Raw genomic sequence first — 25,068 nt, 5'->3', positions numbered from 1 at the left:
TTTATAGTCGTGCGTAGGTCCTACGGCGTAGCTACGGCGTAGGCTATCCGTAGCCTGTGCGTAGCTCTGCGTAGCCTGACGCGCACCTCACAAAATTTCTAACAGCGCGTCGGCTCTACGCGGACCGTAAGCGCTGTGATTGGTCCACCAAAACCCCTCCCGTCAGGTAAAAAACTGCGTCATAGGTATTTCCGGTTGAGACGGTGAAAACAAAGATGAGCCAAGTTGAGGAGTGATTTAACTCAAACTGCAACATAAGTCGCTGTTTATTTACTTCCATCACTGCTGGTCTTCTCAAATTATACACAACAAGTTGCTATTTCTTCTTCGTTTGTGGGTTTTCTTGCTAAGCTTCTTCTTCTATGACGACTTCTGCTGCTACTGTGGTTACACGCGTGATACTGCCAACCAGCGGTTTCGCGTGTGTTTGCACGTCGACGCGGACGGCGACGCACAAGTATAAATGAAAACCGACGCGGAACCTACGCCGTCGCTGCTACGCCGTAGGACCTACGCACGACTATAAATCGCCCTTTATGCCCCAGCTGTGCAGCAGCGGGTTGCTGCCATGTATTGCACGTCGGTGCAGAATGCATGAAGTAGGTGAAGTACACAATGTCCCCGTAATTCGGCGATATTTTACCTCACGCGCCTGTGATATACAGCGGTCACCCCGCAAAAACATGCGTAACTGGCACCCTGCGTGCGCGTGCCAACTGTTGCAAGTGTTCCTGTGTTAAAGGAGATGTCTCTCCTTTTTCCGAGTGCTGGGTCTGTCCCGTCAAGCAGCGTACGGCTGCAGACCCTACCCCTATGAAATTGTAGTAAAGTGTATTCATGGTCTTATGGTATATTGATTAATATCACCAAGCCATAATTACTATACTACCCATGGGTGTTTGAAACAATGGTGTCATAGCCATGATTATTTGTGGTTATGGTTTTACACTGTGTACCTAAACACGTATGCATACGCCCTACGGAAGATTACTCCGCTACTTTGTCATGCACGTCCACGTTGTGCACTGTGCAGTACAATTTGGGAGTTCACAGCGTCACTGTACAGCCGGTGACGTTCTGCCCTGCATTCCTCACGGCTAGTTCACAGCACACAATATGTAACGGGCTCCCGGCGCATGCGCGGCGAGCCGTTTATATGTGTTTCAGTGCATAAGGAGATTACACTCATTTATGCATGGGCTCTGTATATCAATACACGTAAGCCTGTGCGCAACAGTGTTCACTCACTTCTCTGTTAATACACAGCGGTGCTACGCTCTGTGCATTTCAGTTAAGTAATTCAAGTTCACAGCACACAATATGAAACGGGCTCCCGGCGCACGCGCGGCGAGCCCTTTAAATGTGTTTCAGTGCATAAGAAGATTACACTCATTTATGCACGGGCTATGTGTGTCAATACACGTAAGCCTGTGTGCAACAGTGTTCGCTCACTTCTCTGTTAATACACAGCGGTGCTACGCTCTGTGCGTTTCAGTTAAGTAATCCAAGTTCACAGCACGCAGTATGTAACTGGCACCCGGCGCACGCGCGGCGAGCCGTTACTACGTATTCAGTGCATAAGGAGATGTCACTCCTTTCTGCTCGGGTTTTGCGCACAGCTCAGTCCAAGCGCCGAGCTGCTGCAGACCCACTTGGTTTTCCACAGTATGTAACTGGCCATTACTTTGTGTTTCAGTGTATGAGAATATGTCTCTCTTTCCGCTGAGTTCTGTATCCAGCTGTGTCCAACAGCGAGCGGCTGCAGACCCTGGCTCTTTCTACAGTTCTGTGTATCTACAGCACATATCCTGTGCCCAATAGCGGATCGCTCCGCTACATTGTTCATGCACGTCCGCGTTGCGCACTGTGCAGTACAGTTCAGGAGTTCATAACGTCCCTGCACTACGGTGACGTTATGCCCACACTCCTGCGTTACACAGCAGCATAGTTTCCCAAACACAGTGTGCAACTGGCACCCTGCGTGTGCGCGGCAAGCTGTTGCTAAGTGTTCCTATATGCGTGGAATCTAATCTTTCCACGTTTGTATCCTGCATCCAGCCTTCCCAAGTGGTGTGCGGTGGCAGGTTTGACTGGTCGTGCCCGACATATAAACCTCTGTGGTTCAGCCGTAGCTACAGGCACATACATGCCTCGCTCAGTCTGCCATGGGTTCGTAGCATCCCTGACCCACCCCACATGCGTGTGTTTAGCGGTGGGTTCTTATATAGCGGACAGCATGTAATGGGCACCCGCATGCGTGCGGCGAGCCATTGCTAGACATGTTCTTATGGGGCCCAACACTCCGATCATTCGGCAGTGTTTACCCCCTTTTTTCCTAGCCGTATGGGTTTGGCTGAATCCTTTTACTTTTTTCGGGATTCTGTGTTAATTTGACGTCAGACCACCCAAGTTGGCGTGGTCACGTCACAATTTCGGTGCAGTGCGCCGGTACCTGGTCCAGCAATTGTGACTGTGCATCGGAGTACGTGCCTGACGAGTGGGTTAGAGCGGCTTGTATAGCTGTGCTACTATCTCGGCCTAGGGCGATGGTTCCGTTGGGATCGAAGCCCTAAGTGCACGGTTTAGTGCACTTATGGTGGTGCTTCATGATGGTATTGTTTGGACGCACATGTTCACTGGCTGCGGCGCTTTCTCATTTAAGAGTGGGCAGCTGTGCTTCATACTCCTAGATATTGCCGACCGGCTGCAGGAGCACTCTTTTTCTTGAGTGGTTTTCTCTGTGTGTGTGGGCATAGGAGGACAGTCTGCACGCCAGCTATATGTTGTGTGCTTGGTTGTGGTTCGGACTCGGGCTCGATGCGAACCCGTCTCTCTCAGGAGCGCGCACTAGTTGTGTGTTTGCTCTGAGCTGTTCCACCCGGGGCACTATTGTGCTGGCGGCGGACGCCCCTAGTATGCCTCATGTTGCCCTGACCCCCCTTTGACACTGTTAAGTGGTCAGGTGTTGGGAGCCGCTCGCCTATCTGCTCCCCATTTGGTATCTCATGTCCCGCCCGCCACAGATGCGGCACGGATGTGGCTGAGGGTGTAAGCTGATTTGAGTTTGGTTCGGGCTTACTGGATCTGTGCACAACAAGGAGAGAATACCTCTTTGTGCTTCTTCCAGTTGCACTCCCGTAGGGAACACATTATGCTTGGCCAAGCGCCAGCAGTTGTGTGCCCCAGTTGGGTTCTGCTGCCGGTAAGCGCGGAACTGGTGAGAGGATCAGTTATTCAGGTCCCCGAGCTGACCGAATCAGCTGCGGTTCTGTAAGGGCACTCCAGCACGCTGTACACTCTGTTTGTGGGGGTGTTATGTGATGGTTTAGACTCGGTCGTGTTGTGCTTTGAGACGCATACGAGAGTCGCGAGCCCTTTCTACTCAGCACCCCTCTTATGCTGTACACATAAGGGTGTGAAGTGAATGCATATGACCCGGTACGGTGTTCCGTGTCGAGTGTTCTACCTTTACAACAGCGGGTAGTTGGCCGCGATACAGGCTATCTACCTCGAGGGTTTTGCCACTGCTCCTGTGGCGTTTTGCACAATGCCTCTGGGCACGCAGTGGCTGGGCACCATCGGGTATTAGAATTAAGTGAGTGAAGCGGTCACCTCGCTCCCCTTATGTTTACCAGTTAGGGATTAGGTGCCTCAATCCAACCGCAGCGCTGTTAGAGCGCAGCCGGTTAAAATCTGCCTTCTATTATGGCTCTAAATGAGCTATGCCCGGCTAGGCTTTATATGTTCATCTGAGTGCTCGACCCCGACACGGCAGTCTGAGCAGCTCTTTGTGCCACAGCGGCAGTGTTTGGAGCAGACTCTTTGTAAATAGAGGATATTGCTTTGGATGTGGATGCATTTGCTGGGGCTTTCCGAGCTCTCTCGGTGAGTTACTCTCGCCCCATCTTGCAGTCAGCTGCTTGATTGGGTGCTGAGGGAGGGCGACACATCGCCTCCGGTCTCAGGTTGTGGTGTGTGTCAGCAGTCGCGTGGTTAATGTGTATTCACAGTGTGTACCGCATGTTGCCAGTACTACTGTGTTACTGCTGATGTCGAGGTATGGAGCTGTATTCACTTCATCTTCGTTTCTTTCGCACTAGCTATCCTGATGTGCATCTTATGCTACGCCAGCAGATGCCGAATGCAGGTATGCTTGCTATAGCTTGCGTTGTGCTAAGCCTGACCGTTTGGTTTTTTGTTGCATTGTGCTTATCTGCTGCCCTGGGTAGTGCAGCGATAAGATCTTTATGCTGGCTGTGTCTGTATGTACTCTGCCCTGGGTCAGGGCGAGTTTCTGATTGGGTCCCTAGAGGCATCCAGTCTTTTTCACGCCGACTGGGCTTACGCCGACTGGGCTAGGACTGTGTTATGTGCTACTGCTAAGCGCTGTGGTGCATGGGTTTGAGTAAACTCCACTGGGGCTGCTCTTTGCTGTTCTCACGGCGCGGTTCTATACAGTCTCCCATAGCGTCAGCTACTGACGCAATGTCGAGAGACCGTTCTCGAAAGGGAACGTCTCGGTTACTATCGTAACCTCGGTTCCCTGAGAAACGGGAACGAGACATTGCGTAAGCTGCCGTGTCACTGCTCAGATCAGCTCTTCTGTTGTTCAGTCGAAATGATCTGTCGATATGCCTTAGAGACGGTCGTTATATAGCGGCGAAAGCCACGCCTCTATACGTCGTCATGACAGGCATTAGCCAGTACACTGGCGTTGTTCTATAAAAAAGCTTCAGAATCGGAAGAGAGGAGGACCTCTCCCCATAGCGTCAGCTACTGACGCAATGTCTCGTTCCCGTTTCTCAGGGAACCGAGGTTACGATAGTAACCGAGACGTTAAACTACTAGCTTCGCTACTTGTAGTGAAGCTACTGCCCAGCACTGCTTTTGGGGTACAATAGTATAACCAAAGGACCTATTGTGTACCTTAAGGAACAATTTTGTACCGGTTAAATTTTAGGGTAAAGGTACGCAATAGATCCTTAGGGACAGTAATGTACCCAAAAAGGTACAACATTGTATTATGTTTAGTATAGCTGTAAAGGTGGAACCTTAGCAGCAACAGAAAATGTACAGTTTTGTAGCTTTTTCTGACAGAGTTTGCAACACACATGCCAAATAAATAAAATATGAATAAAAGGTGTAAAAAAATTCAACAAATATGGCATACCGGCAAACCATGGATGAACTGAAACACGAATCACAAAAGAAATACAAATAAGTGGCACATTTAGCATATTTAGGCACATATGAGGAATTTCAATAGACAATATAAAAATAACTTGATGCAAAATTAATTAAGAATTCTTAGTACATGAATTGTTACCATTTTATGAATAAAATATTAATAATGAAGTCCCAACACAAAACTATTAAGATAACTTTAATTTTTACCAATTTAGTTTAAACATTAATTTGAGACAACTTTTTTAAGAGTTGTTATTGGTTTGAAGATTTTAGATTTTAAAGTCAATTGAACAAGCAGCAATAATATTTTTTTTTCTGAGTAAGGATACAATTTCATTATCCTTCATTTGCAACACACAGACATGCCAAATAAATAAAATAAGAATAAAATGTGTACAAAAACAAACAAAAATGGCATACCTGGAGGACCTGGAAGACCAAATTTATGAACCAAGAAAGAAATACAAATAAAAGGGCACATAAGAGGGGATATTTAGGCACATATGAGAAATTTCAATGAATAATCTTAAAATAACAAAATTCCATGTAACATTCTTAGTAGATGAGTTGTCACCATTTTATGAATATGATTAAGATTAATTCATCCTTTCAGGGGAACAAAACTGCACCTTTTCTTTTGGTTAATTTTTGTACCTTTATGGGTATACATTAAGTAAGGGATAATGTAGTGGCAGCCGGTAGTTATTAACTACCGACTGCCTCTACATTATCCCGCTTATTACACGGCTACTTGCCACATAAGAAAAAAAACTGGACATGAATATGAATTTGAAACATTTTATTGGCATATTTGTTTTAAATTAACATTTTTATCCTTCCGCGAAACTTTGCACAGATGCATAAAATGATCGTAATACCTTATTAAGATCCTCTGCTTCATACTTGTCTCCATTTTTTCTCTTTTAGCCAGTCTTTGAGAAGTTTTAATGCCCATTCTGTATTTTTTTTGTGTGTTGGCTTCGTAGCTGTCATGCTCTATTTTGTCAAGTTCAGTCTCAGTAAGCTCTCTGTGTCTTGTCGTGGTTGTCGAGTGTTTGTCACAAGATGGCGCCAAACAGACAGTCATCTTTATTGATCTTCATTGGCGCGGAGCGATTTTACTCGTGCAAGTAGTCCGGCTATGCGTTATTATTTTGGAGCGGTTATTATTTGAAAAGAACGAACCTGCAAATGTCTCAACTGACCAATCAGAATCAAGCATTCCAGAGAGCCGTGTAATAAATTGAAATGTAACATTATACCCAAAGGACCTATTGTGTACCTTAAGGAGCAATTTTGTAGGCTACCAGTTAAATTTTAGGGTAAAGGTACGCAATAGATCCTTAGGGTATAATGTTACATTTCAATTTAATGTATACCCATAAAGGTACAACATTGTGTTATGTTTTGTATACCTGTAAAGGTGGAACCTTAGCAGCGACAGAAAATGTACAGTTTTGAACCTTTTCTCTGACAGTGTTTGCAACACACATGCAAAAAACAAAAATGCCATACCGCGATGCACTGTACGACCTGGAAGAATCAAGAAAGAAATACAAAGTAAAGGGCACATGGATATTTAGGCGCATATGAGAAATTTCAATGAATAGCATACATGAATTGTCACCATTTTATGAATACGATTAAGATGACTTCCTTTTCACAAATTTAGTTTAAACATGGTGACATAAATTTAAGGAAGGGTACAAAAGAGGTACAAAACTGCACTTTTTCTTTCGGTTAATTTAAAATATTATACCCAAAGGACCTATTGTGTGCAACACACATGAAAAAAGGAATAAAATGTATACAAAACCAACAAATATGGCATACCCTGCTGCCCTGTACGTCCTGGAAGACCTAATTTATGAATCAAGAAAGAAATACAAATAAAAGGGCACATTTCAGATATTTAGGCACATATGAGAAATTTCAAAAGATCATTTTCAAAATGTTCATGATTTTATCTTATTTAACATTCTGATAAAGTAATTTAAACAACCAGTAAGATTTTTTTTTTTTTGTGAGTGGGGATCCAATTTCATTTATCCTTCATATGAAAATAAACTGTTCACAAAACCAACAAATATGGCATGTACTGTAAAACCTGTATCGTGAATCAAGGAATACAAATAAGGGGCATAGTTAGGATATTTAGACACATTTCAGCAGATAATATTAAATAACAAAATTTCCTGCAACATTCTGAGTGCATAGCTTGTCATCAGTATTTTATATCTTACCATAGCCCATTTGAGGAGTGAATGACGGATCTGGCAAAAAAAAAAACACATTAAAGAGTAAATCCTATACAGATATTATACATACATTTGGGACAACATGTAGCTTTTAGTTACTGATATACTAATAGTTACCCTGAGGTCTATATATATATGCTGAATATTCTATGAATATGTCAGTTAATCTGAAAAAGTCTACTAGCACACCTGTATGAACTTGGGGAATACATTTACTAAAACTCTTTGTTAGCATTAGAAATAAAGTCAATCTTTAGAATAGCTACATCATTATTTGTTTGCAAATGCCACATTGTTTGATATTTTGTTATACACAAAAAACGAAAACATATAAAGTGAAATATTTAATTTGATATAAAGGAGCTATTTAAATCAGTGGTTCCCAACCTTTTTCACTCAATTTTTCCCCACATAAAATTAAATGACCAGATGGATGCATATTCACTACCAAAATGGCAAAAAAAACTTGATTTTTGCTTGTTTTAGCTTATTTTAATGCTTGTTTTGTCCAATTTTTAATACATTTAAAGGGGACATTTCACAAGACTTTTTTAAGATGTCAAATAAATCTTTTGTGTCCCCAGAGTATGTATGTCCTTTTATATGCAAATTAGTTAGGTTGGGTTCCCCGAAACCTTCTTAGCTCTACGTCGTTCTTATATTGTACCTTAAGCTGTACCTTATCGTTAGTACGTGTTTCCCGAAACGTTCTTAGTTACGTATCCCTTCTGTAAGTCATTTGTTCGGAAGGACAGTTGGTTTGGAGTGCTCTTAGCTATACCTTATCCCTTTTGACTCCGCTAGGGGCCATCACTGTGAAAAAAGCTTGTGTACATTGCAGTCTATATAACTAAATATCTGTAAAAAAGTTGCAATACACTCCGTGTTCCATTAGGGATTTTTTTTTTATTAAAAAAATAAAATATTCACATAATTAGACATCATTACACTTATGGTTGTTAGGTTTTTAATTATATTTTCCAAAAGGAACATCATCTGTGAACTATTAAATGCTACAGGCTTAGGAAACTATTTAAAAAATGATTTTGGGTGGAGAAGTTGGTGAAACTATGGCAGCTATACAGCGAATAGTCTCAAGCCACGCCAGGTGACTTGCACGACCCACCTTATCCCCCTGTGCAACGTATTTATTGGGACCCCCTAATATAAATTATCCTTTCAAACGAAGGCATAGCGGATGCATTGGAGCAGTTTATGCATGATACTTTTGGACATGAATTTGCGAGTTTTGCACGGGTTTAATATAAAATAAAATATACAAGGTTGGATTTAGTTGGTTGCAATTTGAAATATTTTTACAGATATTCCTAAAAAATGTAACTTGAACTATTTCTGAAATGTTTCTTTAATTATATTTTCCAAAAGGAACATCAGCTGTGAACTATTAAATGGTACAGGCTTAGGAAACTATTTAAAAAATGATTTTGGGTGGAGAAGTTGGTGAAACTATGGCAGCTATACAGCGAATAGTCTCAAGCCACGGCAGGTGACTTGCACAACCCACCGTATCCCCCTGTGCAACGTACTTATTGGGACCCCCTAATATAAATTATCCTTTCAAACGAAGGCATAGGGGATGCATTGGAGCAGTTTATGCATGATACTTTTGGACATGAATTTGTGGGTTTTGAACAGGTTTAATGTAAAATAAAATATACAAGGTTGGATTTAGTTGGTTGCAATTTGAAATATTTTTACAAGGTATTCCTAAAAAATGTAACTTGAACTATTTCTGAAATTTTTCTTTAATAAAGAACACCACTCTCGTAACGCAGCAAAGTACCTTACATTAAGTGAACAATTGATTGTCGAGCAATCGATATCAACCTATTCAGCACCATCACCATGGACAGCACCTTGTAACATCGTACATAGGAAAGTATACCTTAAGAATCCCGTTAAGGTACAGTTCGGGAAACACGCCTACAAAGGGTATACCTGTAGTTAAGGTTTAACTTAAGAGTCTTCATAGCGTGCTAAGAGACAACGTTATCGGGAAACCAAGCCCAAATCTCTGCACTAAATGGCAGTGCCGTGATTGGATAGTGCATATAAAGGGGCGGTATTATCCCCTTCTGACATCACAAGGGGAGATGTCAATGACCTATTTGCATGCTTGCAGAGAATTGTTTACCAAAACTAAGTTACTGGGTTGATCTTTTTCACATGTTCTAGGTTGATAGAAGCACTGGGGACCCAATCATAGCACTTAAACATGGAAAAAGTCAGATTTTCCTACCCATTCTCACCAAGATGCGTACAAATGACACGCAGTGTGATTATCGTGCAATAGATACGCCAAATTCCGCTTTTGCGTGCATATGATACGCCAGTCCTTCCCATTCACTTATATGGCGAATCATTTCGTGTCATTTTATTTATTGTTTTCATATTTGTTTTCTGTTTCTTAAACCATTTTCACTTGGGTTTAGGGTTAGATTTCAGATTTGTTTAAGCAGGTTATTTAATATACAGGTTTCTCTATGTTTTTGTCTATATTTAAGCAATGGTCGCTTGGAGTTGAGGTTAGAGATGGGGTTTGGTTTAGGATGTCATTTTTATATAACAAAAAGTTGTTCTAACCCTAAACCCAAGCGAAAATGGTAAAAAAAAACAGAAAACAAATGAGAAAACAATAAATAAAATGCCACGAAACGATTCGCCATATAAGTGAATGGGAAGTACTGGCGTATCATATGCATGCAAAAGCGGAATTTGGCGTATCTATTGCACGATAATCACACTGCGTGTCATTTGTACACTTTTTGGTGAAGTCATCTTGAGGCCCCCTTGGAAATCTGCTGAGGCCCCCTGTGGACCCCAAACCCCCTCATTGGGAAACACTGATTTAAAAGGAGCTATAAGATCTTTATATCTTATGTCACCACACAAGAGCAACTGATTTTAAACTCGCTGGGCTCTATCTTACACCCGGCGCAATGCAGCGTAATGCGCGATGCAAGTGTCTTTTGCTAGTTTCCACCCTGCGCAATTATCATTTTCATGTTTAGCGCCACGTTGTTTAAATAGCAAATGCATTTGCGTCCCCTTTTGCGCCCATGGGCGTTCTGGTCTGAAAACAAGGTGTGTTCAGGCGCATTGTTGGCGCGTTGCTATTTTGAGGCAACTAAAATAATTTAGGCGAAATGTGTTTTTTGTTATTTAAAGAGCGCAATAGTAATATGCGCCAATACACGGGTCGACAACACGGGTTTGTTTATCACATACATGAATGCGCAGCAGCACAAAAATGCTTTAAAATATGAAAGATTAAAGGATTGAATGTAAAAGATTATTACTGAGTCTCTTGGACATAAATGAGGATCGATTATGAGATGTTAGAAAGCGCAAAGAGCTGCTTCACCTGTAGCCTTGTAAGTAAATAAATGCCTTGCTTTAAACAAATACATCTATTTTTAAATGTTTTTAAATCCTATCTTACAGATTTATTGTACATGATGACACTGTACCTGTGGATATGGTGAGATGAGAAACATTTTATGGAATGCTTTGTAAAAAATCCCATATGGCGCTGTTCTAGTGCTAAAACGCGTTGGCTCTCTGCACGTTTGTAAATCCTTTATCTCTTGTTTGTATTTTTAGAGTACAAACCTTTTCTTGCATATTTCCTGCTATTTGTACTTCTATGACTGAAAGAAAAAGGCTTTTAAAGATTTTAATAATAATTTTTTTTTATATAAAAATGAAAACATTTTTAACATTATTCTTAAACTGGGGATCTTCTTCCTCCGCTTAGTTTTTCAGTTTACAAAGTCCATCATCTAAATAGGGATTACGCACAGCGCCAGCGCAACAGGATTTTCAAGGGGATGAGAGCTGAGACTCTCATTGGTTTATTGCACATTACACCCAAAACACACCCATTACTCATTAGGAAAATATGTACAACCCTTTTCGACCATGCGCACAAACCATTTTTCCCGTCCTTAAATTAGCAAAAGTGGCATTGGACACGCCCATTTAGACCGTGCACCGGGCACTTTAGATGATGCGCTTAGATCGTTAAAATAGGGCCCGCTATGTTGCTGTTACTTTGTATTTTGTTGTGCAAAATTATGTTACTACTGTACTTTTTTGGAAAGAATAAACATTTGAGATATACTCATTTGAACTTCTTACATCTAGAAACTGGAGGTCTGTGTGATTCCTTTCCCTCTTTGGGTTTGTCTGCAACCTCCACGTCACCTTCCTGTGGCTTGGTAACAACCATAGATGTGAGAGATGTAACAAACTGATATTTGAGTGAAAGTTTGAGAGCTTCGTTCTTTACAGCCTCTTTTTCTGGACCTTCAAGCAGAACACTTAGACAAAAACAAAGAGAGAAATCAGACAGACAGTCTAGGCTTACAACAGTTACCCTTTGCCTGACAAATAACTATTTCTTAATATTTGGACATTGTGAAGGAGTAAGCAGGGCACAAACTAACACGGGGTTAATTGTAATGCAGCTACTTTACATATTTATACAGGGCTGAGGAATCTGTGCTTTTGGTTTTTTTCTCTTACTGTCAGTAGATAATATCTTGTGAATTTGTAAAAAGTTTTGATGTTTTAGTTAAGATATTGAACAGGGAGTGTTTTGGAGGCATTGAAGTAAATTTCTTCATGTACTGTTTTTTTATTTCTTTCGATTTTTGAGTTAAGATTTCTTGGTGTGTAAGTCACCAAACCAACCTTATATTATTTTAATCCTAAAACATGACACCATTTTGAAACATGTCAACAACTATTAGTAACTGATAGCTGGGATTAAAAACATTTTTACACAGCGGGGTTACACTGTAATAATTTGCTGGCTTAAAAATAAAAAAATAACATGACTTGAAAATCTGAGTTGATTTAACAGAAAATTGTTAGGCAGCAAAGTATTTGTTACAGTGTAGTTACAGTAACACAGCGTTACAATTAAGCCTCAGGTATACAATGATCATAAAATGAAAACAATGTAAATACTATTAATCAAAATAATAACTGTTAATAAAATATCAGGGGAAATAACTCACAATTGTGATTTTTTTTTCTCTTAATTGTGAAGCCCTTTCAAAAAAATCTATTTATATGCATTGATGGAAATTAAAAGATGGTTAGATGAAGGATCATGGATGGATGAATGTGTGGATATTTGTCTATTATAGGCAGATATATAAACAATATCCACATTTAATATATAGACAGAATTTTATAAAAATGTTTGTGTTTAAACAAAATTTTCTAGTAGTTGTAAACAACAAACCCTCTGTTTGTTACAATGAACCCCACCTATGGGGTAAGTTGTCACGTTTGCACTCCTGTCACTTTTGGTGTAATTGTATGATAACGGTTGGTGCCACAAACAAACTTTAAGTGTTTATTTGTAACAGAAATGTGTGTGTTGATTGTGTAAAAAAATATACATCTAACTTAAATATTTGAATGATAGAGCCAAAGCCAAAAAGCTTTAGTTTGTTGGGTTAAGTTAGTGTATTAGATTGGGTTGCATTATAAGACAGAATATTGTCACAGTGTCCAGCTAAAAAAATTAAATTACATCTGTAAATTATAAACTTACTGTTTGTCCAGAAGTTGTTTCACTGTAAGGTAGGCCCACAGTCTTTCCACAAAATCTTCATGTTCAGATGGGACATCAATTACATCTTTTGTTGTTACAGTGTTTTGGTACGTCACCTTACTGCCTTTCTGCACCGCAATAGTTAACACTGTCATACTGTTATTCAAAATTTCATCTGGGGAAAATTTATGAACTGCTTAATCCAGAAATATTGATATAAAACACGGGCCGGGATCTTACTGATATTGCGATGACTTCAGTGCTGATGCTCTCCACATTGTTGTCTGTAATTTGACCGGATACCACAATTTCAGAGCCGTTGAAGTACAGGGCAAAATTGTTCTGCGTAAGATTTGAGACTCCTTTGTAGTTAAGTTGAATATCAGTTAGGAGTGGGACGGCAACTTCATCGTAAAAGCCCTACAAAACAAGTAAAGAGTTAAACATGCTTCAATAAATGGCAAAATTCAGCATTGTTGGTGAGTTTACAAATGATTCACTGTTTGGCACCTGCAGCTGTAGATCGGCATCAGAATCCTCATATATTCTGCGAGCAACTCCATTATTTTCCAGTGACATTTTTGTTAGGAAATCAAAATTCACATCATATCCGAAACCAAGACAATAGAGGGGAAACTTTGACCCAATGGCCTTTCGCACATTAGACATAATCCTCTCTGTGTTTGTTTCACCTGTAAGAGAAGGAAATTCCTGTTATAATATACATGTTTTAATAATATGAATTTGTGACTCTTTACATTAAGTCCGTCCATCTAATTGGGAAAATGCGCTGCATTAAATTCTCCAACCCAGTATCACGAAATTACCTACAGTATCTATAGTCATGTAAATTTATGAGTCTTCCGTGACACTCAGGGGCACAATGAACAGTTTCAAGGGGGGTATGCAAGACAGAATTTTGGGACCCTTCCTCTACACCATAATGTGTAGCTATATAAAATTACTCAGTTGAGGTTGCATTTGCAACTAAAAATAAATGCATGAAGCAAAAAAAAGATTTATTCGAAAAACGAATAGCCTACCATTTTAATCTGGAAAGGCAGAAAACATTCACGTGATTTTTAAATAGATCACTAAAAGAACAATAATGCATGGAGATGCATTTCTGAATCTATGAAAATCTATGGAAGGCGCTTTGAAAGTTGCGCCAGTCGAGTTTTCTGCGCGGTTTTAAAAGCGAAAATGTGTACAATTATGTTTAGCCTATAATAGTTAATTCTGCAGAGTTCATATTGATGATCTTTTAGTTCATTTAAAAATGTTCTTACGAACTGACTGTATTCGTCAGAAAAACACCAAATAACTTATATTCTCTTTATGTCGCTTTTCCCTTTGTGTGTTCCGTCCTCCGCTCATGAAAAAAGCGTGGCCTGCAAAAGTTTAAAAAAATTGATATTACGTTGATCTTTGAGAGTGTGCGCTTTGCCCGTGCACGTCCTTCGCCAGTGACACAGAAATTGCAAAAAGCACAATCGGCTAAAGTTTTTAATATGACGTTGATTTTTAAAAGTCAAAAGCATCAAATGTGCTGCTGATGGGCATGCAAATGTAATTTCTGTGCACTGAAGGCTGTTTTTTGAAAAACGATTAAAGTGAAAGGCTATACTCCATAATAGGATTTTGCACATCCAACCACAACTATATCATTACAAAGATAATAGTGCATGTTTTGGCATTTGGTAGTATATTGGAGTAGTTTATATTTGTTACGTAATGAGATGCACGGTGTTCTTTTTAATGTTCTTTTTCTTTAATATTCACAACACTTATCAACAAAACATTGATTAAAACTAAGAGACAAATTAAATTAAACGAAATTCATTTTAAGCAAACATTTGAAGAAAACAAAACTTAATTTAAAGTCGAAAATTATGTCTTATGACCCACTCCATTTGTACGGTCATATTAGCCTTCAATCCATTACAACGCCCAATATATGGCGTTAAAAATTACAGTCTTAATAATCGAATTAAATTGAAACAAAACATGAAGAACATTACAACAATATTTAAACACAACAATACTCAAACATAAATATAAAACAGACATTCTCTATTAGGATACATGTTTAAAACAATCTGATATAGCTTTTATAATAGCTGCACTAAGTTTCCTATTTTGGGCAAAACCTCCATTGCAAACCTGAATAAAAATGAATCATTTTCACTTTGAAAATGATGTGCTGTCACATTAAAACCAGCTCTTAGTCATTTAAAATTTTACTCAATTATGGCTTAGACCAGGGGTTTTCAAACTTTTTGTGTGTGTGGACCACTATTTGTAATCAAGAATTTTCGCGGACCACCTCATAATACTTATTATAAAATATGTCAACACAAAGTCCTGAATTAATCTGCACATATAAATAGTCTTACTAACACTAAAACTATAACTGGTCATCACATCAGTACAACAGGTTTCTTAACCTTATATCATAATTATTTATATACATATTCTTAGTGTTGGGAAAGTTCACTTTCTACATGAACTAGTTTAGTTCACAGTTCACAAATTTTAAAATGAACTTCAGTTCATAGTTCATATTTGAAAATGTTGAACTAGTTCACAGTTCCAAAAATGAACTAATTTATAGTTATTTTTTGCCATATTTTTTTTTTTAAATGATTGCCATTATAGCCCATATAGAACCACCAAACAGCAATTATTTGATCAGTTTTAACACTGAAGCTAAATGCGTCAGATTTCATCTTCATAACCAACTTTAAATCCTTATCCAACCAGGGTTTACATTAGCATTGATTGTTTTTTAATTTTTGTATTTGCTTGCACATACCTTAAGAAGGCTAGTCGGGTGGGGGTCGCACCCCGGGCGAGAAGCGCTGGGAGGCATTGCGTGTATGACAACTCTATTTCAAGATTCGGAATATGCGTTAGCAGCCTATGTTAATCGTTATTGATTTAGGACAAATATGATGTTATTTAATTTTAAACTATTTGAGTGGCGCGGCAGGAATTTCAACAGCGTCTGTGTTGTTTTGATGACGAATGCAGCGTGACTGGTGAACACTGACTGGTGGCAGCGTTGCCAGATTGGGTGTTTTTTCCGCTACACATTAAGGCCTGTTTACAGCGTGTTTTAGTCGGGTTTTCACCTGGCAGAATATAAAAACCTGGCACCCTATTGAACGGCGTTAAACTGAGAGAGCGTGCCGTTCACAGGCACCAGAATTAATGAGTTCATTAGGCAGAAATACAATACGTTCAGTTCACGTTCGCCCAAAATATGAACGAGTTTGTATATTAAAATATACATATTCTTATTTTGCCTTTACACGGACCACCTGCAGCAGTGGCCATAGCCTAGCCATGTTTGTTTAAAAGTTGTTTTGTGTTCAGCTGGCACAAAATAAATATTTAAAAGCTTGAATTTTTGGCATTTCACCCCTTTGGCATCGAAACCAATAATCAAAAGGAATTGGAATCGATAAGCGGAATCAAATTTGGGATCGGAATTGAAAAATTTGAAATGATGCCCAACCCTAGTCTTGTATGACTGAAGTAACTGCACTGAGGCGTTGCAAAATTTTTGCAAAAACCTAGTGGCGTGACTTCCTTAAAGAGACATTGATCTGATTGGCTAAATCAGTTAAATCCCAGCATGGTGCTTTAAAGGAAACTCCGCCTACCGCCCACCTCCGCCAAAGGATAAAACATTATATTATTTTTTGTATTATTAATGGTACTGGCAGTTGTATATAGACATGCATTTTTATTCATAATAATATTTATAATAATAATCATTATTATTTACTATTAGTGGAGAGGGGCACATTACATTTTGAGACAAAAGGGGCAGGGGCTTGAGCCCCTGCTGCCCCTCCCCTGTGTACGCCACTGACCTGCAGTACCCTCACGGACCACTAGTGGTCCGCGGACCACAGTTTGGGAATGGCCGGCTTAGACAATTCTCCTATTTTAATGTTTATTTAGAAAATAGTATTTTTAACTACGACTATTAAGTTATTGTCCGTCTTAGAAATGCAATAGTTGTCAGCATGCTAATATTTCCTTAAATAAAGCCCTTGCTTTATTTTTCATTTTTCATTAAACACACAGTTTATGGATCAGCATGAATGCTTTTTAGTGGCATGTGAGATCTTATCTTGAAATGCCAAACTGTAGGGCTGTCGACTATTCGTGGTAACTCTGCATTGCAAACCCACCAAACTGATCCCAAACCAAAATGTTGCCTACCCACCCAAATCCATACCCGCACAATCAAATTAAAAAGCACCAGACCCGCCAAAAATGTAATTGCATCTACTAGGTCTTGCTTGCACACTGTTTTTTAAAAGTGTCTCAATTTTACTTAACACAAAGTCATTTACAGTAGTTTTATATTAATTTACTTTACATTTTACTACAGTGTTAAAAATTAATCGTGTATAATAAAAAAACAGAAAAGTGATGACGGCGGGGCCCCCTAGCGTACTCATGGGTATGCCTGGCATACTCTTATCCCCCCCTAACGGCGCCCCTGGTGACACTGACACATTTTTCTGCCTTTTTGCGTGAACATTTCTGTTTACTTTTGTTTCTGAACTGTTTTGTCCTATTTTCTTACCATTGTCCCTTCGGTTTAGGGTTAGATTTAAAATGACATCCTTTCCCAAACCCAACTTTAACCCTAATGCAATGGTTTAAAAATCATAAAATATAAAAAATAAATGATGAAAAAAGGTATAAACCACGTGTGGTTCATTATAACTGTCTAAACTAGTGGATGGACATTAACTCTTTCCCCACCATTGACTAGTTATCTCGTCAATTAAAGCTATGGTCTACGATTTCAAAGATTGTTCATTATTAATAAACTCGTTTAGATGCTGGTTATGGTTCTACAGTAAAATCCTAACAATATGAATAGAAAAAAGAATTTTAAAAATCCATTCAGTCTATTGGGTGTACGGCGGCAGATAAATTGACCAATGTAAACTGTCCGGCCGGACAGCTTACATTGGTTAACTGCTCTCATCAAATCCCCGTACACTTTAAAATCCACCTCGCGATCGCGTCTCCACCCCATCGCACACCACCCCGCCCCTCTCGTGCCTGCGACATGAAATTTGTGTCAGTGTATGTTAGCTAGCGAAGCAGCAACATCTCACTAATGCAAAAAAACTAACCGACAGCAGCAAGCTTCTTGTCCCTACAGTAAAGGTTAGAAGAAAAGGGAAGTCTGTAGAGGAAAGAGCAGAGGTAAAAAAAAGTGTGAAAAACGCCGGACTCTAAGTAGAATCAATAAAGGGTCCGCAATTGACCGTTGGAGGAAGCTTCAGGGAGATTTGGGGCTGAAAACCGACGCCGACACGGCAGACTTTTTGTTGAACAGGTACGCATCTATTTATACTTTAATTGTGTGAGGTTACATAAATATATTTTTATCAGTCTGACAACATGCTGCCGGTCGGCATTGGATTGTTAGCCGTTTAGCATCGCGTATCACGGGTCAAAGTAATTATATTTACAAAGATTGTGTGTGGTGTTACATAAATCTTTTTATCAGTCTGGCAACAACATGCTCAAGCTGCCGGTCAGCATTGGAATGTTAGCCGTTTAGCATCGCGTATCACGGGTCAAAGTAATTATATTTACATAGTCATTTCTTGAAGCTCAGGAGGGGAAACGTATGCCAAATGTTGTTGTGAATGTAAATAACGTCAATTGCAATCATAATTGTAATTGTTCATTCCTTCAAGGCTTTATGTGTTTACTGCTCGGTAAATCTCTGTTCTGATGTTTACTACCAGTGATCAAAGCTTGAATGAGTGACGTTGTTCAGTTCGTTTCCCGGTGGGAGGGATCAGGTAGCACAGAGGGGCGGGATGAGTTGTTTAAAACTTACTAACCGCCTCAGGCTTTCTCAACCGATTTTCAACATCGTAGACTACAGCTTTAAGAGAAAACATTTTCACTAAATGGCGCTCTTACCCAATTTATAAAAAATTTAAGCAAAAACTAATTTAATTAATTTTAAACTCTATATATGTTTTGATAATCATTCTGAATATAATCTAAAAAAATGCAATTATTTCAGCTTTTTGCTCAAAATTTTGTAGAAGAAACCTACCCATGTTTAAGAGGTTATAAAAAGAGAACACATGAAGATAGGATGAATTTTTTTTCCCCGTTTTGTTTGTTTGTTTAAAAGCAGAGGGTCTGTTCTTTCGTTTGATATATTTGTATGTTTATATATTTATAGAAGAAAATTGGTGGGGAATGAGTTAACTCTTAGCTTGTGTTCAGTGGCTGAATGTTTGCAGTGATCATGTTTATCTGTGTATTTTTTTGCCTGATGTTGGAGCTCCATCGGTCAGTAGAATAAGGATTGAAGCAGATCCTGCTTGTGGCTGCCGTTTGAACATATTTACTCCTTCTAACACCGCAGCATTTATGTCCGTGGCTACAAGAAGATAAAAATATTTGTGTTATTGTTCATTATATTACAATCTTCCAATCTTGCCATCTCACATTGAGAACTGACATCCTCTATCTGTAATCTCCTGCACAAATGATTTCGCGTCATCCAGGTTTGCCTTGGTAGCTTTAAGGAGTTCACGCTTCCACAAATCAACTTGACTGTCAAACGTGATCAATCCAAAGTGATCGTCCTCAGAAAGATCACTCAAAATCTTTAGCAGTGCCAAACGTGTCTAAGAACATAAACAGAATTTGAAAATTACTGAAATTGTCTTTAATGCAGTAGATTCCAGTCCTCTTTTAGGAGTCTGACTATGAAACCATTAGTAATTTTGTTGTAATAAATGTATATTATGTACTGTATACGTATTATATATTTATTCCAACATTTTTGCATATATGATAAAAACTGAAGCTGTTTTGCTAGGCATGGATTATTACAAAAATAAGGATTTGTGACAACGTTTGCAAAGATATTTAACATATTATAATCATCATGCTCTCTAGCAACTAATCTAAAGCTTTCATAGGTGGTTAGTAATTCACATTTTATTTACCTGCTCAATTTTTTTGCCGCGCATGGAGCCACTTCGGTCAATGATAAACACCACATTTTTGGGAATACGTGGAAGATCTGAGGGTGCAAAGTTGTGGACGAAATACCCATTTGATACCTGAGCAAAAATAAATGGGATACAGGCTTACTCTTGCAATATTCTTCAGGCAAAATAAGTTAATCTGTTATTTACACACGAATTTATTTTCCCACCCACTGAAACTCACTTTCATTTCACCATTAGGATTTTGTCTCTCAACATCATATGAAATGAGCAGGTCTCCTTTCAGCCCATTTTCATCACAGTCTTTGCATTTGGTCTGCTGCTCTCGAGTGGGGTAAAAGGTCACCCATGCCTGAAATGTTCGGATTGATCACTTGTTCACATTGTGAAGTCTACATGAATTATAAAATAACTGTATTTTTATAATCTATTGCTTACATCACTGTCAGCTCTGGTAGTTTTGATGGCATTGGCCAGATCATTGGTGCTCAGACCTCCTGTCACCTCCAAGAAGGAAATTCCTGGTTTTTCATGGATGTGTATGTCAATCTAATATAAAGACAGACATATACTTAAACGCATATAAAAGTTGTATTTAATGCACCACATATATTGTAATAATATTTTTTTCATACCTTGAAATCTGCCACCGTCTGCATTGGTTGGGCATTGATGAGCAGCTTATATTTGCCAAGGCGACGCTTTAGCAGTTCCTCATAAGTCAACTCAAAGGTGACTTTACTGAGAGCGGCCACATTCACTGATGTTTTAAATTCTTCTAAAGTCCTTCCAACAGACCTGAGAGAAAAATTACCCCCATCATATTACTGCTCTTCCTATAAATACATACTTTATAGATGTCTGAATGATATGTGTTTGTTTCAAATGATCAATACTTGATGAGTCCAGCACTTTGTCCTCGTGAAACTGCTTGACTGTACTGCTGCTGAGCGTCTGCTTTCTCCTTCACAACTCCATCATAGCTCTTTCCATCTATGGTCCTGCAGGGAAATTTGCCATTATTTGTTAAACTATTTTTTAAATTAGGGGGAAAGTAATTTGTTCATTTTACTTTATATGTCATGACAACATTATTTGAATTTTGTTCTTATTTGGTTAAATCAACAGCCTAAATTAAACTTCAACCCACATGCTAGCAATGACTCTCTTTCTCTTATCTCATATTGTGTAATATATTTACCCACATTCTGAATTTGCTGATGAAGGCATTCTTGGGTATTTTCACTTCAAAGAAGATCTCCTGAGATTCATTAAGTCTGTTTGCCACACGGCTTGTGATGATTGTGGTGGCGTAGCGACTGGTCACAGTAGAGTTAATGTAGAAACTGTAAATATTCACATCTTGTGTCTGTGTTGAGAAATCAAAAAGTATCATTAAAGTGTAGTTGTGTAGAAATGGGTGATATATATTTACGCCTTCTTTTTGCATGCACAAATATTTACTTTAAAGTGAATATCTGGTAAGAGGACAAATACAGGTTAATGGTTAAATCTCACAAAGTTCAGTTTTACCTTTTGGTAAACAATGGATTTCTCTTGCTTACTATAGAAACTATATTTGTATTTCAACTGTTTGCTTCCCTTCAATGCACCGCAAAGAAAATGTATGACTTAAACATTCCAAAACGTAAAATCTGAATTAAACAAAACATATTAAATTATTTAATTAGTGCTGTTGGTTAGTAGCCTTATTTTTCCTGAAATTAGATTACACAGAATTTATGATAAATTAATTTATTTTATAAAATATTAAACCCGTGCACCCCAGATGGCCACAGCCCCCAGTTTGAGAACCACTGTGCTAAATGAATAAACATTCAGAGCAACCAAACAGATTATGCTCATCTGTTTAGTGAAAAAAAAAGAGTTCAAAAATACACAATGAATAGATATTTAACAAATCTTATATTTTTTTATAATGTTATGATCTGAAGAACATCTATTTAATTCATATTTCTGTTTATCTTAGACTACTGTTTTATTATTTTTTAAAACACATTATTATAATTCATATGCAGTGACTCTCACCTTTCTAACAGGAGCTGAAGAGGCAGAGATGAAAAAGAAGCCCAACAGAATCAATCTGAGTGCTGGACGAGTCATTGTGACAGTGACGAAAAACTCACAATGTCTCAAAACATAACGCGTAGCTACAGGACAGAGGGGGCAGGCGAATGTCAAGACCCCATGGTACGCTGATTCTCCTTTGATTGGTTATTATCAAGAGGATGCAGAAACCTCCCTAGTATTTGTAATGTTGTTTCATTCAGAGGTCATCATCATTACCCTTACGAAAATATATTTCAAATTAATTTTTATCAATATTAGGGCTGGGCATAGATTAATCTAGGTTAATCTGATACAAAATTAAAGTAATTTTTTACATAATATATAAGTTTGTGCTGTGTGTAAATATTATGTTTATTTAACCACACACACATACATACATACATACATATACATTTAAGAAATGTTTATTTATTTTATTTATCGTTTTTTCATTTATATATAATAGAGAATATATATAAAAAAAATATATATATATATATAGGCCAGGATGCGCTGTGGAGCCAACCCTAGAAGAGATAACCACTGGGTGGCGCTGGGGCCAGTAGGTCTATAAATAAAATCTCTAAATATAACATACTAGAGAGACGCAGAGCAAGCTCTGCTAAGGGAAAATGCGGTAGATAAGCTCCACAGAAAATACAAGCATAGGGAACCTCAAGGGGGCGCTATACGGGGGCCTAGCCAAACACAGTTTTACAGGAATGCAGCTAGTGAGAGTGCCGATGCTCCGCAGTATCAGCCCTTAAGGCGGTGGAGGAGATCAAAAAGATTTTTGTGACGTTTTTGCTATAAAGGCCTTCCATAGTGGTGCAAATGTGCATCACCAAAACAGAGGCTGCAAGCCAACACACGAGCCGACCTTCGGTGTTCTTACTGGTTTGAGGTGTCACCCAACCAGCACCTCTACAGATTTCTGTTAGCGAGGAACCACGAGCCAATGCCAAGCTGATGCAACACTTCTCGTAGATTGTGGTCTTAGATTAAAGGGGCAAGGAATACCCTGTCTTTCATAAGCAAGGGCAATAGTGCCTACAATCCAATCCTCTGGTTGATGACAGCTTTCTCTTTCTGCTGACCACCATAACAAAGCTTTAGGACTTCAGAGCAGCTCTTTGTCTAAGTTCGATCCACATACACATGTAGTGCACGTACAGGACATAACAAAGCCATGCCTGGGTTTGCCTCCTCCAAAGGCAGCTCTTGCAAGTTCACCACCTGATCTTTAAAAGGAGTGGTGGGAACTTTAGGCATGTAGCCGGACCTGGGACAGAAAATGCATGAAGGTCCCCTATCCTCTTGACAGAAGCCAATGCGAGTTAGAGTTTTCATCGTAAGAAACTTAACACTCATAGAGTGCAGAGGCTCAAATGGGGCTTCCTGTAAGGCTTTCAGCACCACGGACAGGTCCCAAGGAGGAATAGAGGGAGGGCGCAAAGGATTCAGTCTTCGAGCACCTCTTCAAAACACTTTTCTCCAAACAGTGTTGGAAATATAACAGCACGGCTCTGATGGGGCATTCTCGGGGGTCTTCTCGTTGAGAAGTACACCAGTCAACAAACAGGTTCCATTTAAGTGCGAAAGTCTGTCTCGTAGACGGCACTCACGCAGCAAAAATAGTGTTCCAGAGATCGGGACCAGGGTGCCATAATGTACCCCTTTCTTGAGAAAGAAGGTCCTTCCTCAGGGGAATCTTTCAGGGAGGGGCTGTCGCAAGGAGCATGAGTTCTGGAAACCAGTTTCTGGTTGTCCAGTACGGTGCAACTAACAGAATGCTCTCCTCGTCCTCCCTGAATTTGCACAGCGTCTGTGCGATAAGGCTCACTGGGGGAACGCATATTTGCGCATACCCCGCGGCCAGCTGTGCGCCAGTGCGTCCATGCCGAGCGTTCCCTTGGTCAATGAATAAAACAGGCGACAATGAGTTGTCTCTGGAGATGCAAACAGATCTTTCTGCGCTCTGCGTAAACGTTTCCAAATCAGCTGAACCGACTGGGGGTGGAGTCGCCACTCGCCGGGGCGCGCTGCTTGTGAAAGTGTGTCTGCAGCTGTATTGAGCAACCCCGAGATATGAATGGCACAAGGAGACCTCAGATTCTTCTGACTCCAGATGAGGAGATGACGGACGAGATGCGTCAGGTGACAAGAGCGCAGACCGCCTTGGCGATTGATATACGCAACAGCCGCAATATTGTCGGTGCGAACTTATACATCTTTGCCCCGGAGCTTGTTGCTGAAATGGACGAGAGTAAGATTTACAGCCCACAACTCGAGGCAGTTTATGTGCCAGTGCAGCTGGGGTAATGTCCAGACCCCCGAGGCTGCAAGCCCTTCGTACGTGGCCCCCCACCCCATGTTGGAGGCATCCGTGCACACAATGGCATGCCTGGAGACCTGTCTCATTGGAACACCTGCCCTGAGAAATGATGCGTCTAAATTGAACGAATCCAGTTCCATACCAAGAAAAGAGATCCTCTGTATGGGGCAAAGTTTGCTCTTTTCCCAATTGACCTGAAGACCAAGAAGGGCGAGGTGTTCGAGCACACGATCTATGTGAGTCCAAAGCATTTGACGAGACTGCGCTATTATGAGCCAATCATCGAGATACGCCAGAATGCGCACACTGCTCTCTCTCAGGGGTTTCAAAGCCCCCTCCACTACTTTCGTGAAGACACGGGGGGAGAGAGAAAGCCAGAACGGTAAGACTTTGTACTGATATGCCCGCCCCTCGACGCAAAGTGGAGAAACGGCCTGTGTCGGGGAAGAATTGAGACATGAAAGTACGCGTCCTTCAGGTCTATGGCTGCGAACCAATCGTTTGGACGAATGCTTTGAAATATACTTTTGTGCGTCAGCATTTTGAAATGGCAGCTTGTGAAGTGCTCGATTAAGCGAACGCAGGTCCAGGATCGGTCGCAACCCG

General features: G+C 39.8%; 1 protein-coding gene across 1 annotated transcript in view; it reads right to left on the bottom strand.

The window, feature by feature from the left end:
* The window catches only part of LOC135718710 (inter-alpha-trypsin inhibitor heavy chain H3-like), a 32,523-nt gene extending 10,262 nt beyond the window's left edge, over nucleotides 1–22,261 (bottom strand). Inside the window, exons 1-15 of the mRNA XM_065240914.1 lie at nucleotides 22,107–22,261; nucleotides 21,263–21,426; nucleotides 20,954–21,058; nucleotides 20,693–20,855; nucleotides 20,496–20,606; nucleotides 20,281–20,409; nucleotides 20,055–20,171; nucleotides 19,562–19,730; nucleotides 19,370–19,480; nucleotides 13,546–13,727; nucleotides 13,276–13,455; nucleotides 13,036–13,163; nucleotides 11,607–11,788; nucleotides 7,431–7,460; nucleotides 7,021–7,047 (exon numbers count right to left, since the gene is read on the bottom strand). Coding sequence (XP_065096986.1) covers nucleotides 7,021–7,047; nucleotides 7,431–7,460; nucleotides 11,607–11,788; nucleotides 13,036–13,163; nucleotides 13,276–13,455; nucleotides 13,546–13,727; nucleotides 19,370–19,480; nucleotides 19,562–19,730; nucleotides 20,055–20,171; nucleotides 20,281–20,409; nucleotides 20,496–20,606; nucleotides 20,693–20,855; nucleotides 20,954–21,058; nucleotides 21,263–21,426; nucleotides 22,107–22,181 — 1,873 coding nt within the window. The 5' untranslated portion in view covers nucleotides 22,182–22,261. The remainder of the gene's footprint in view (nucleotides 1–7,020; nucleotides 7,048–7,430; nucleotides 7,461–11,606; nucleotides 11,789–13,035; nucleotides 13,164–13,275; nucleotides 13,456–13,545; nucleotides 13,728–19,369; nucleotides 19,481–19,561; nucleotides 19,731–20,054; nucleotides 20,172–20,280; nucleotides 20,410–20,495; nucleotides 20,607–20,692; nucleotides 20,856–20,953; nucleotides 21,059–21,262; nucleotides 21,427–22,106) is intronic.
* Nucleotides 22,262–25,068: the final 2,807 nt, after the last annotated feature.

The sequence above is a fragment of the Paramisgurnus dabryanus genome, chromosome 14 (genome assembly GCF_030506205.2).
Source record: "Paramisgurnus dabryanus chromosome 14, PD_genome_1.1, whole genome shotgun sequence".
Classification (NCBI taxonomy): Eukaryota; Metazoa; Chordata; class Actinopteri; order Cypriniformes; family Cobitidae; genus Paramisgurnus; species Paramisgurnus dabryanus.
Note: the sequence above shows the minus strand (reverse complement) of the source record. Positions and strands in the feature narration are given on the sequence as shown.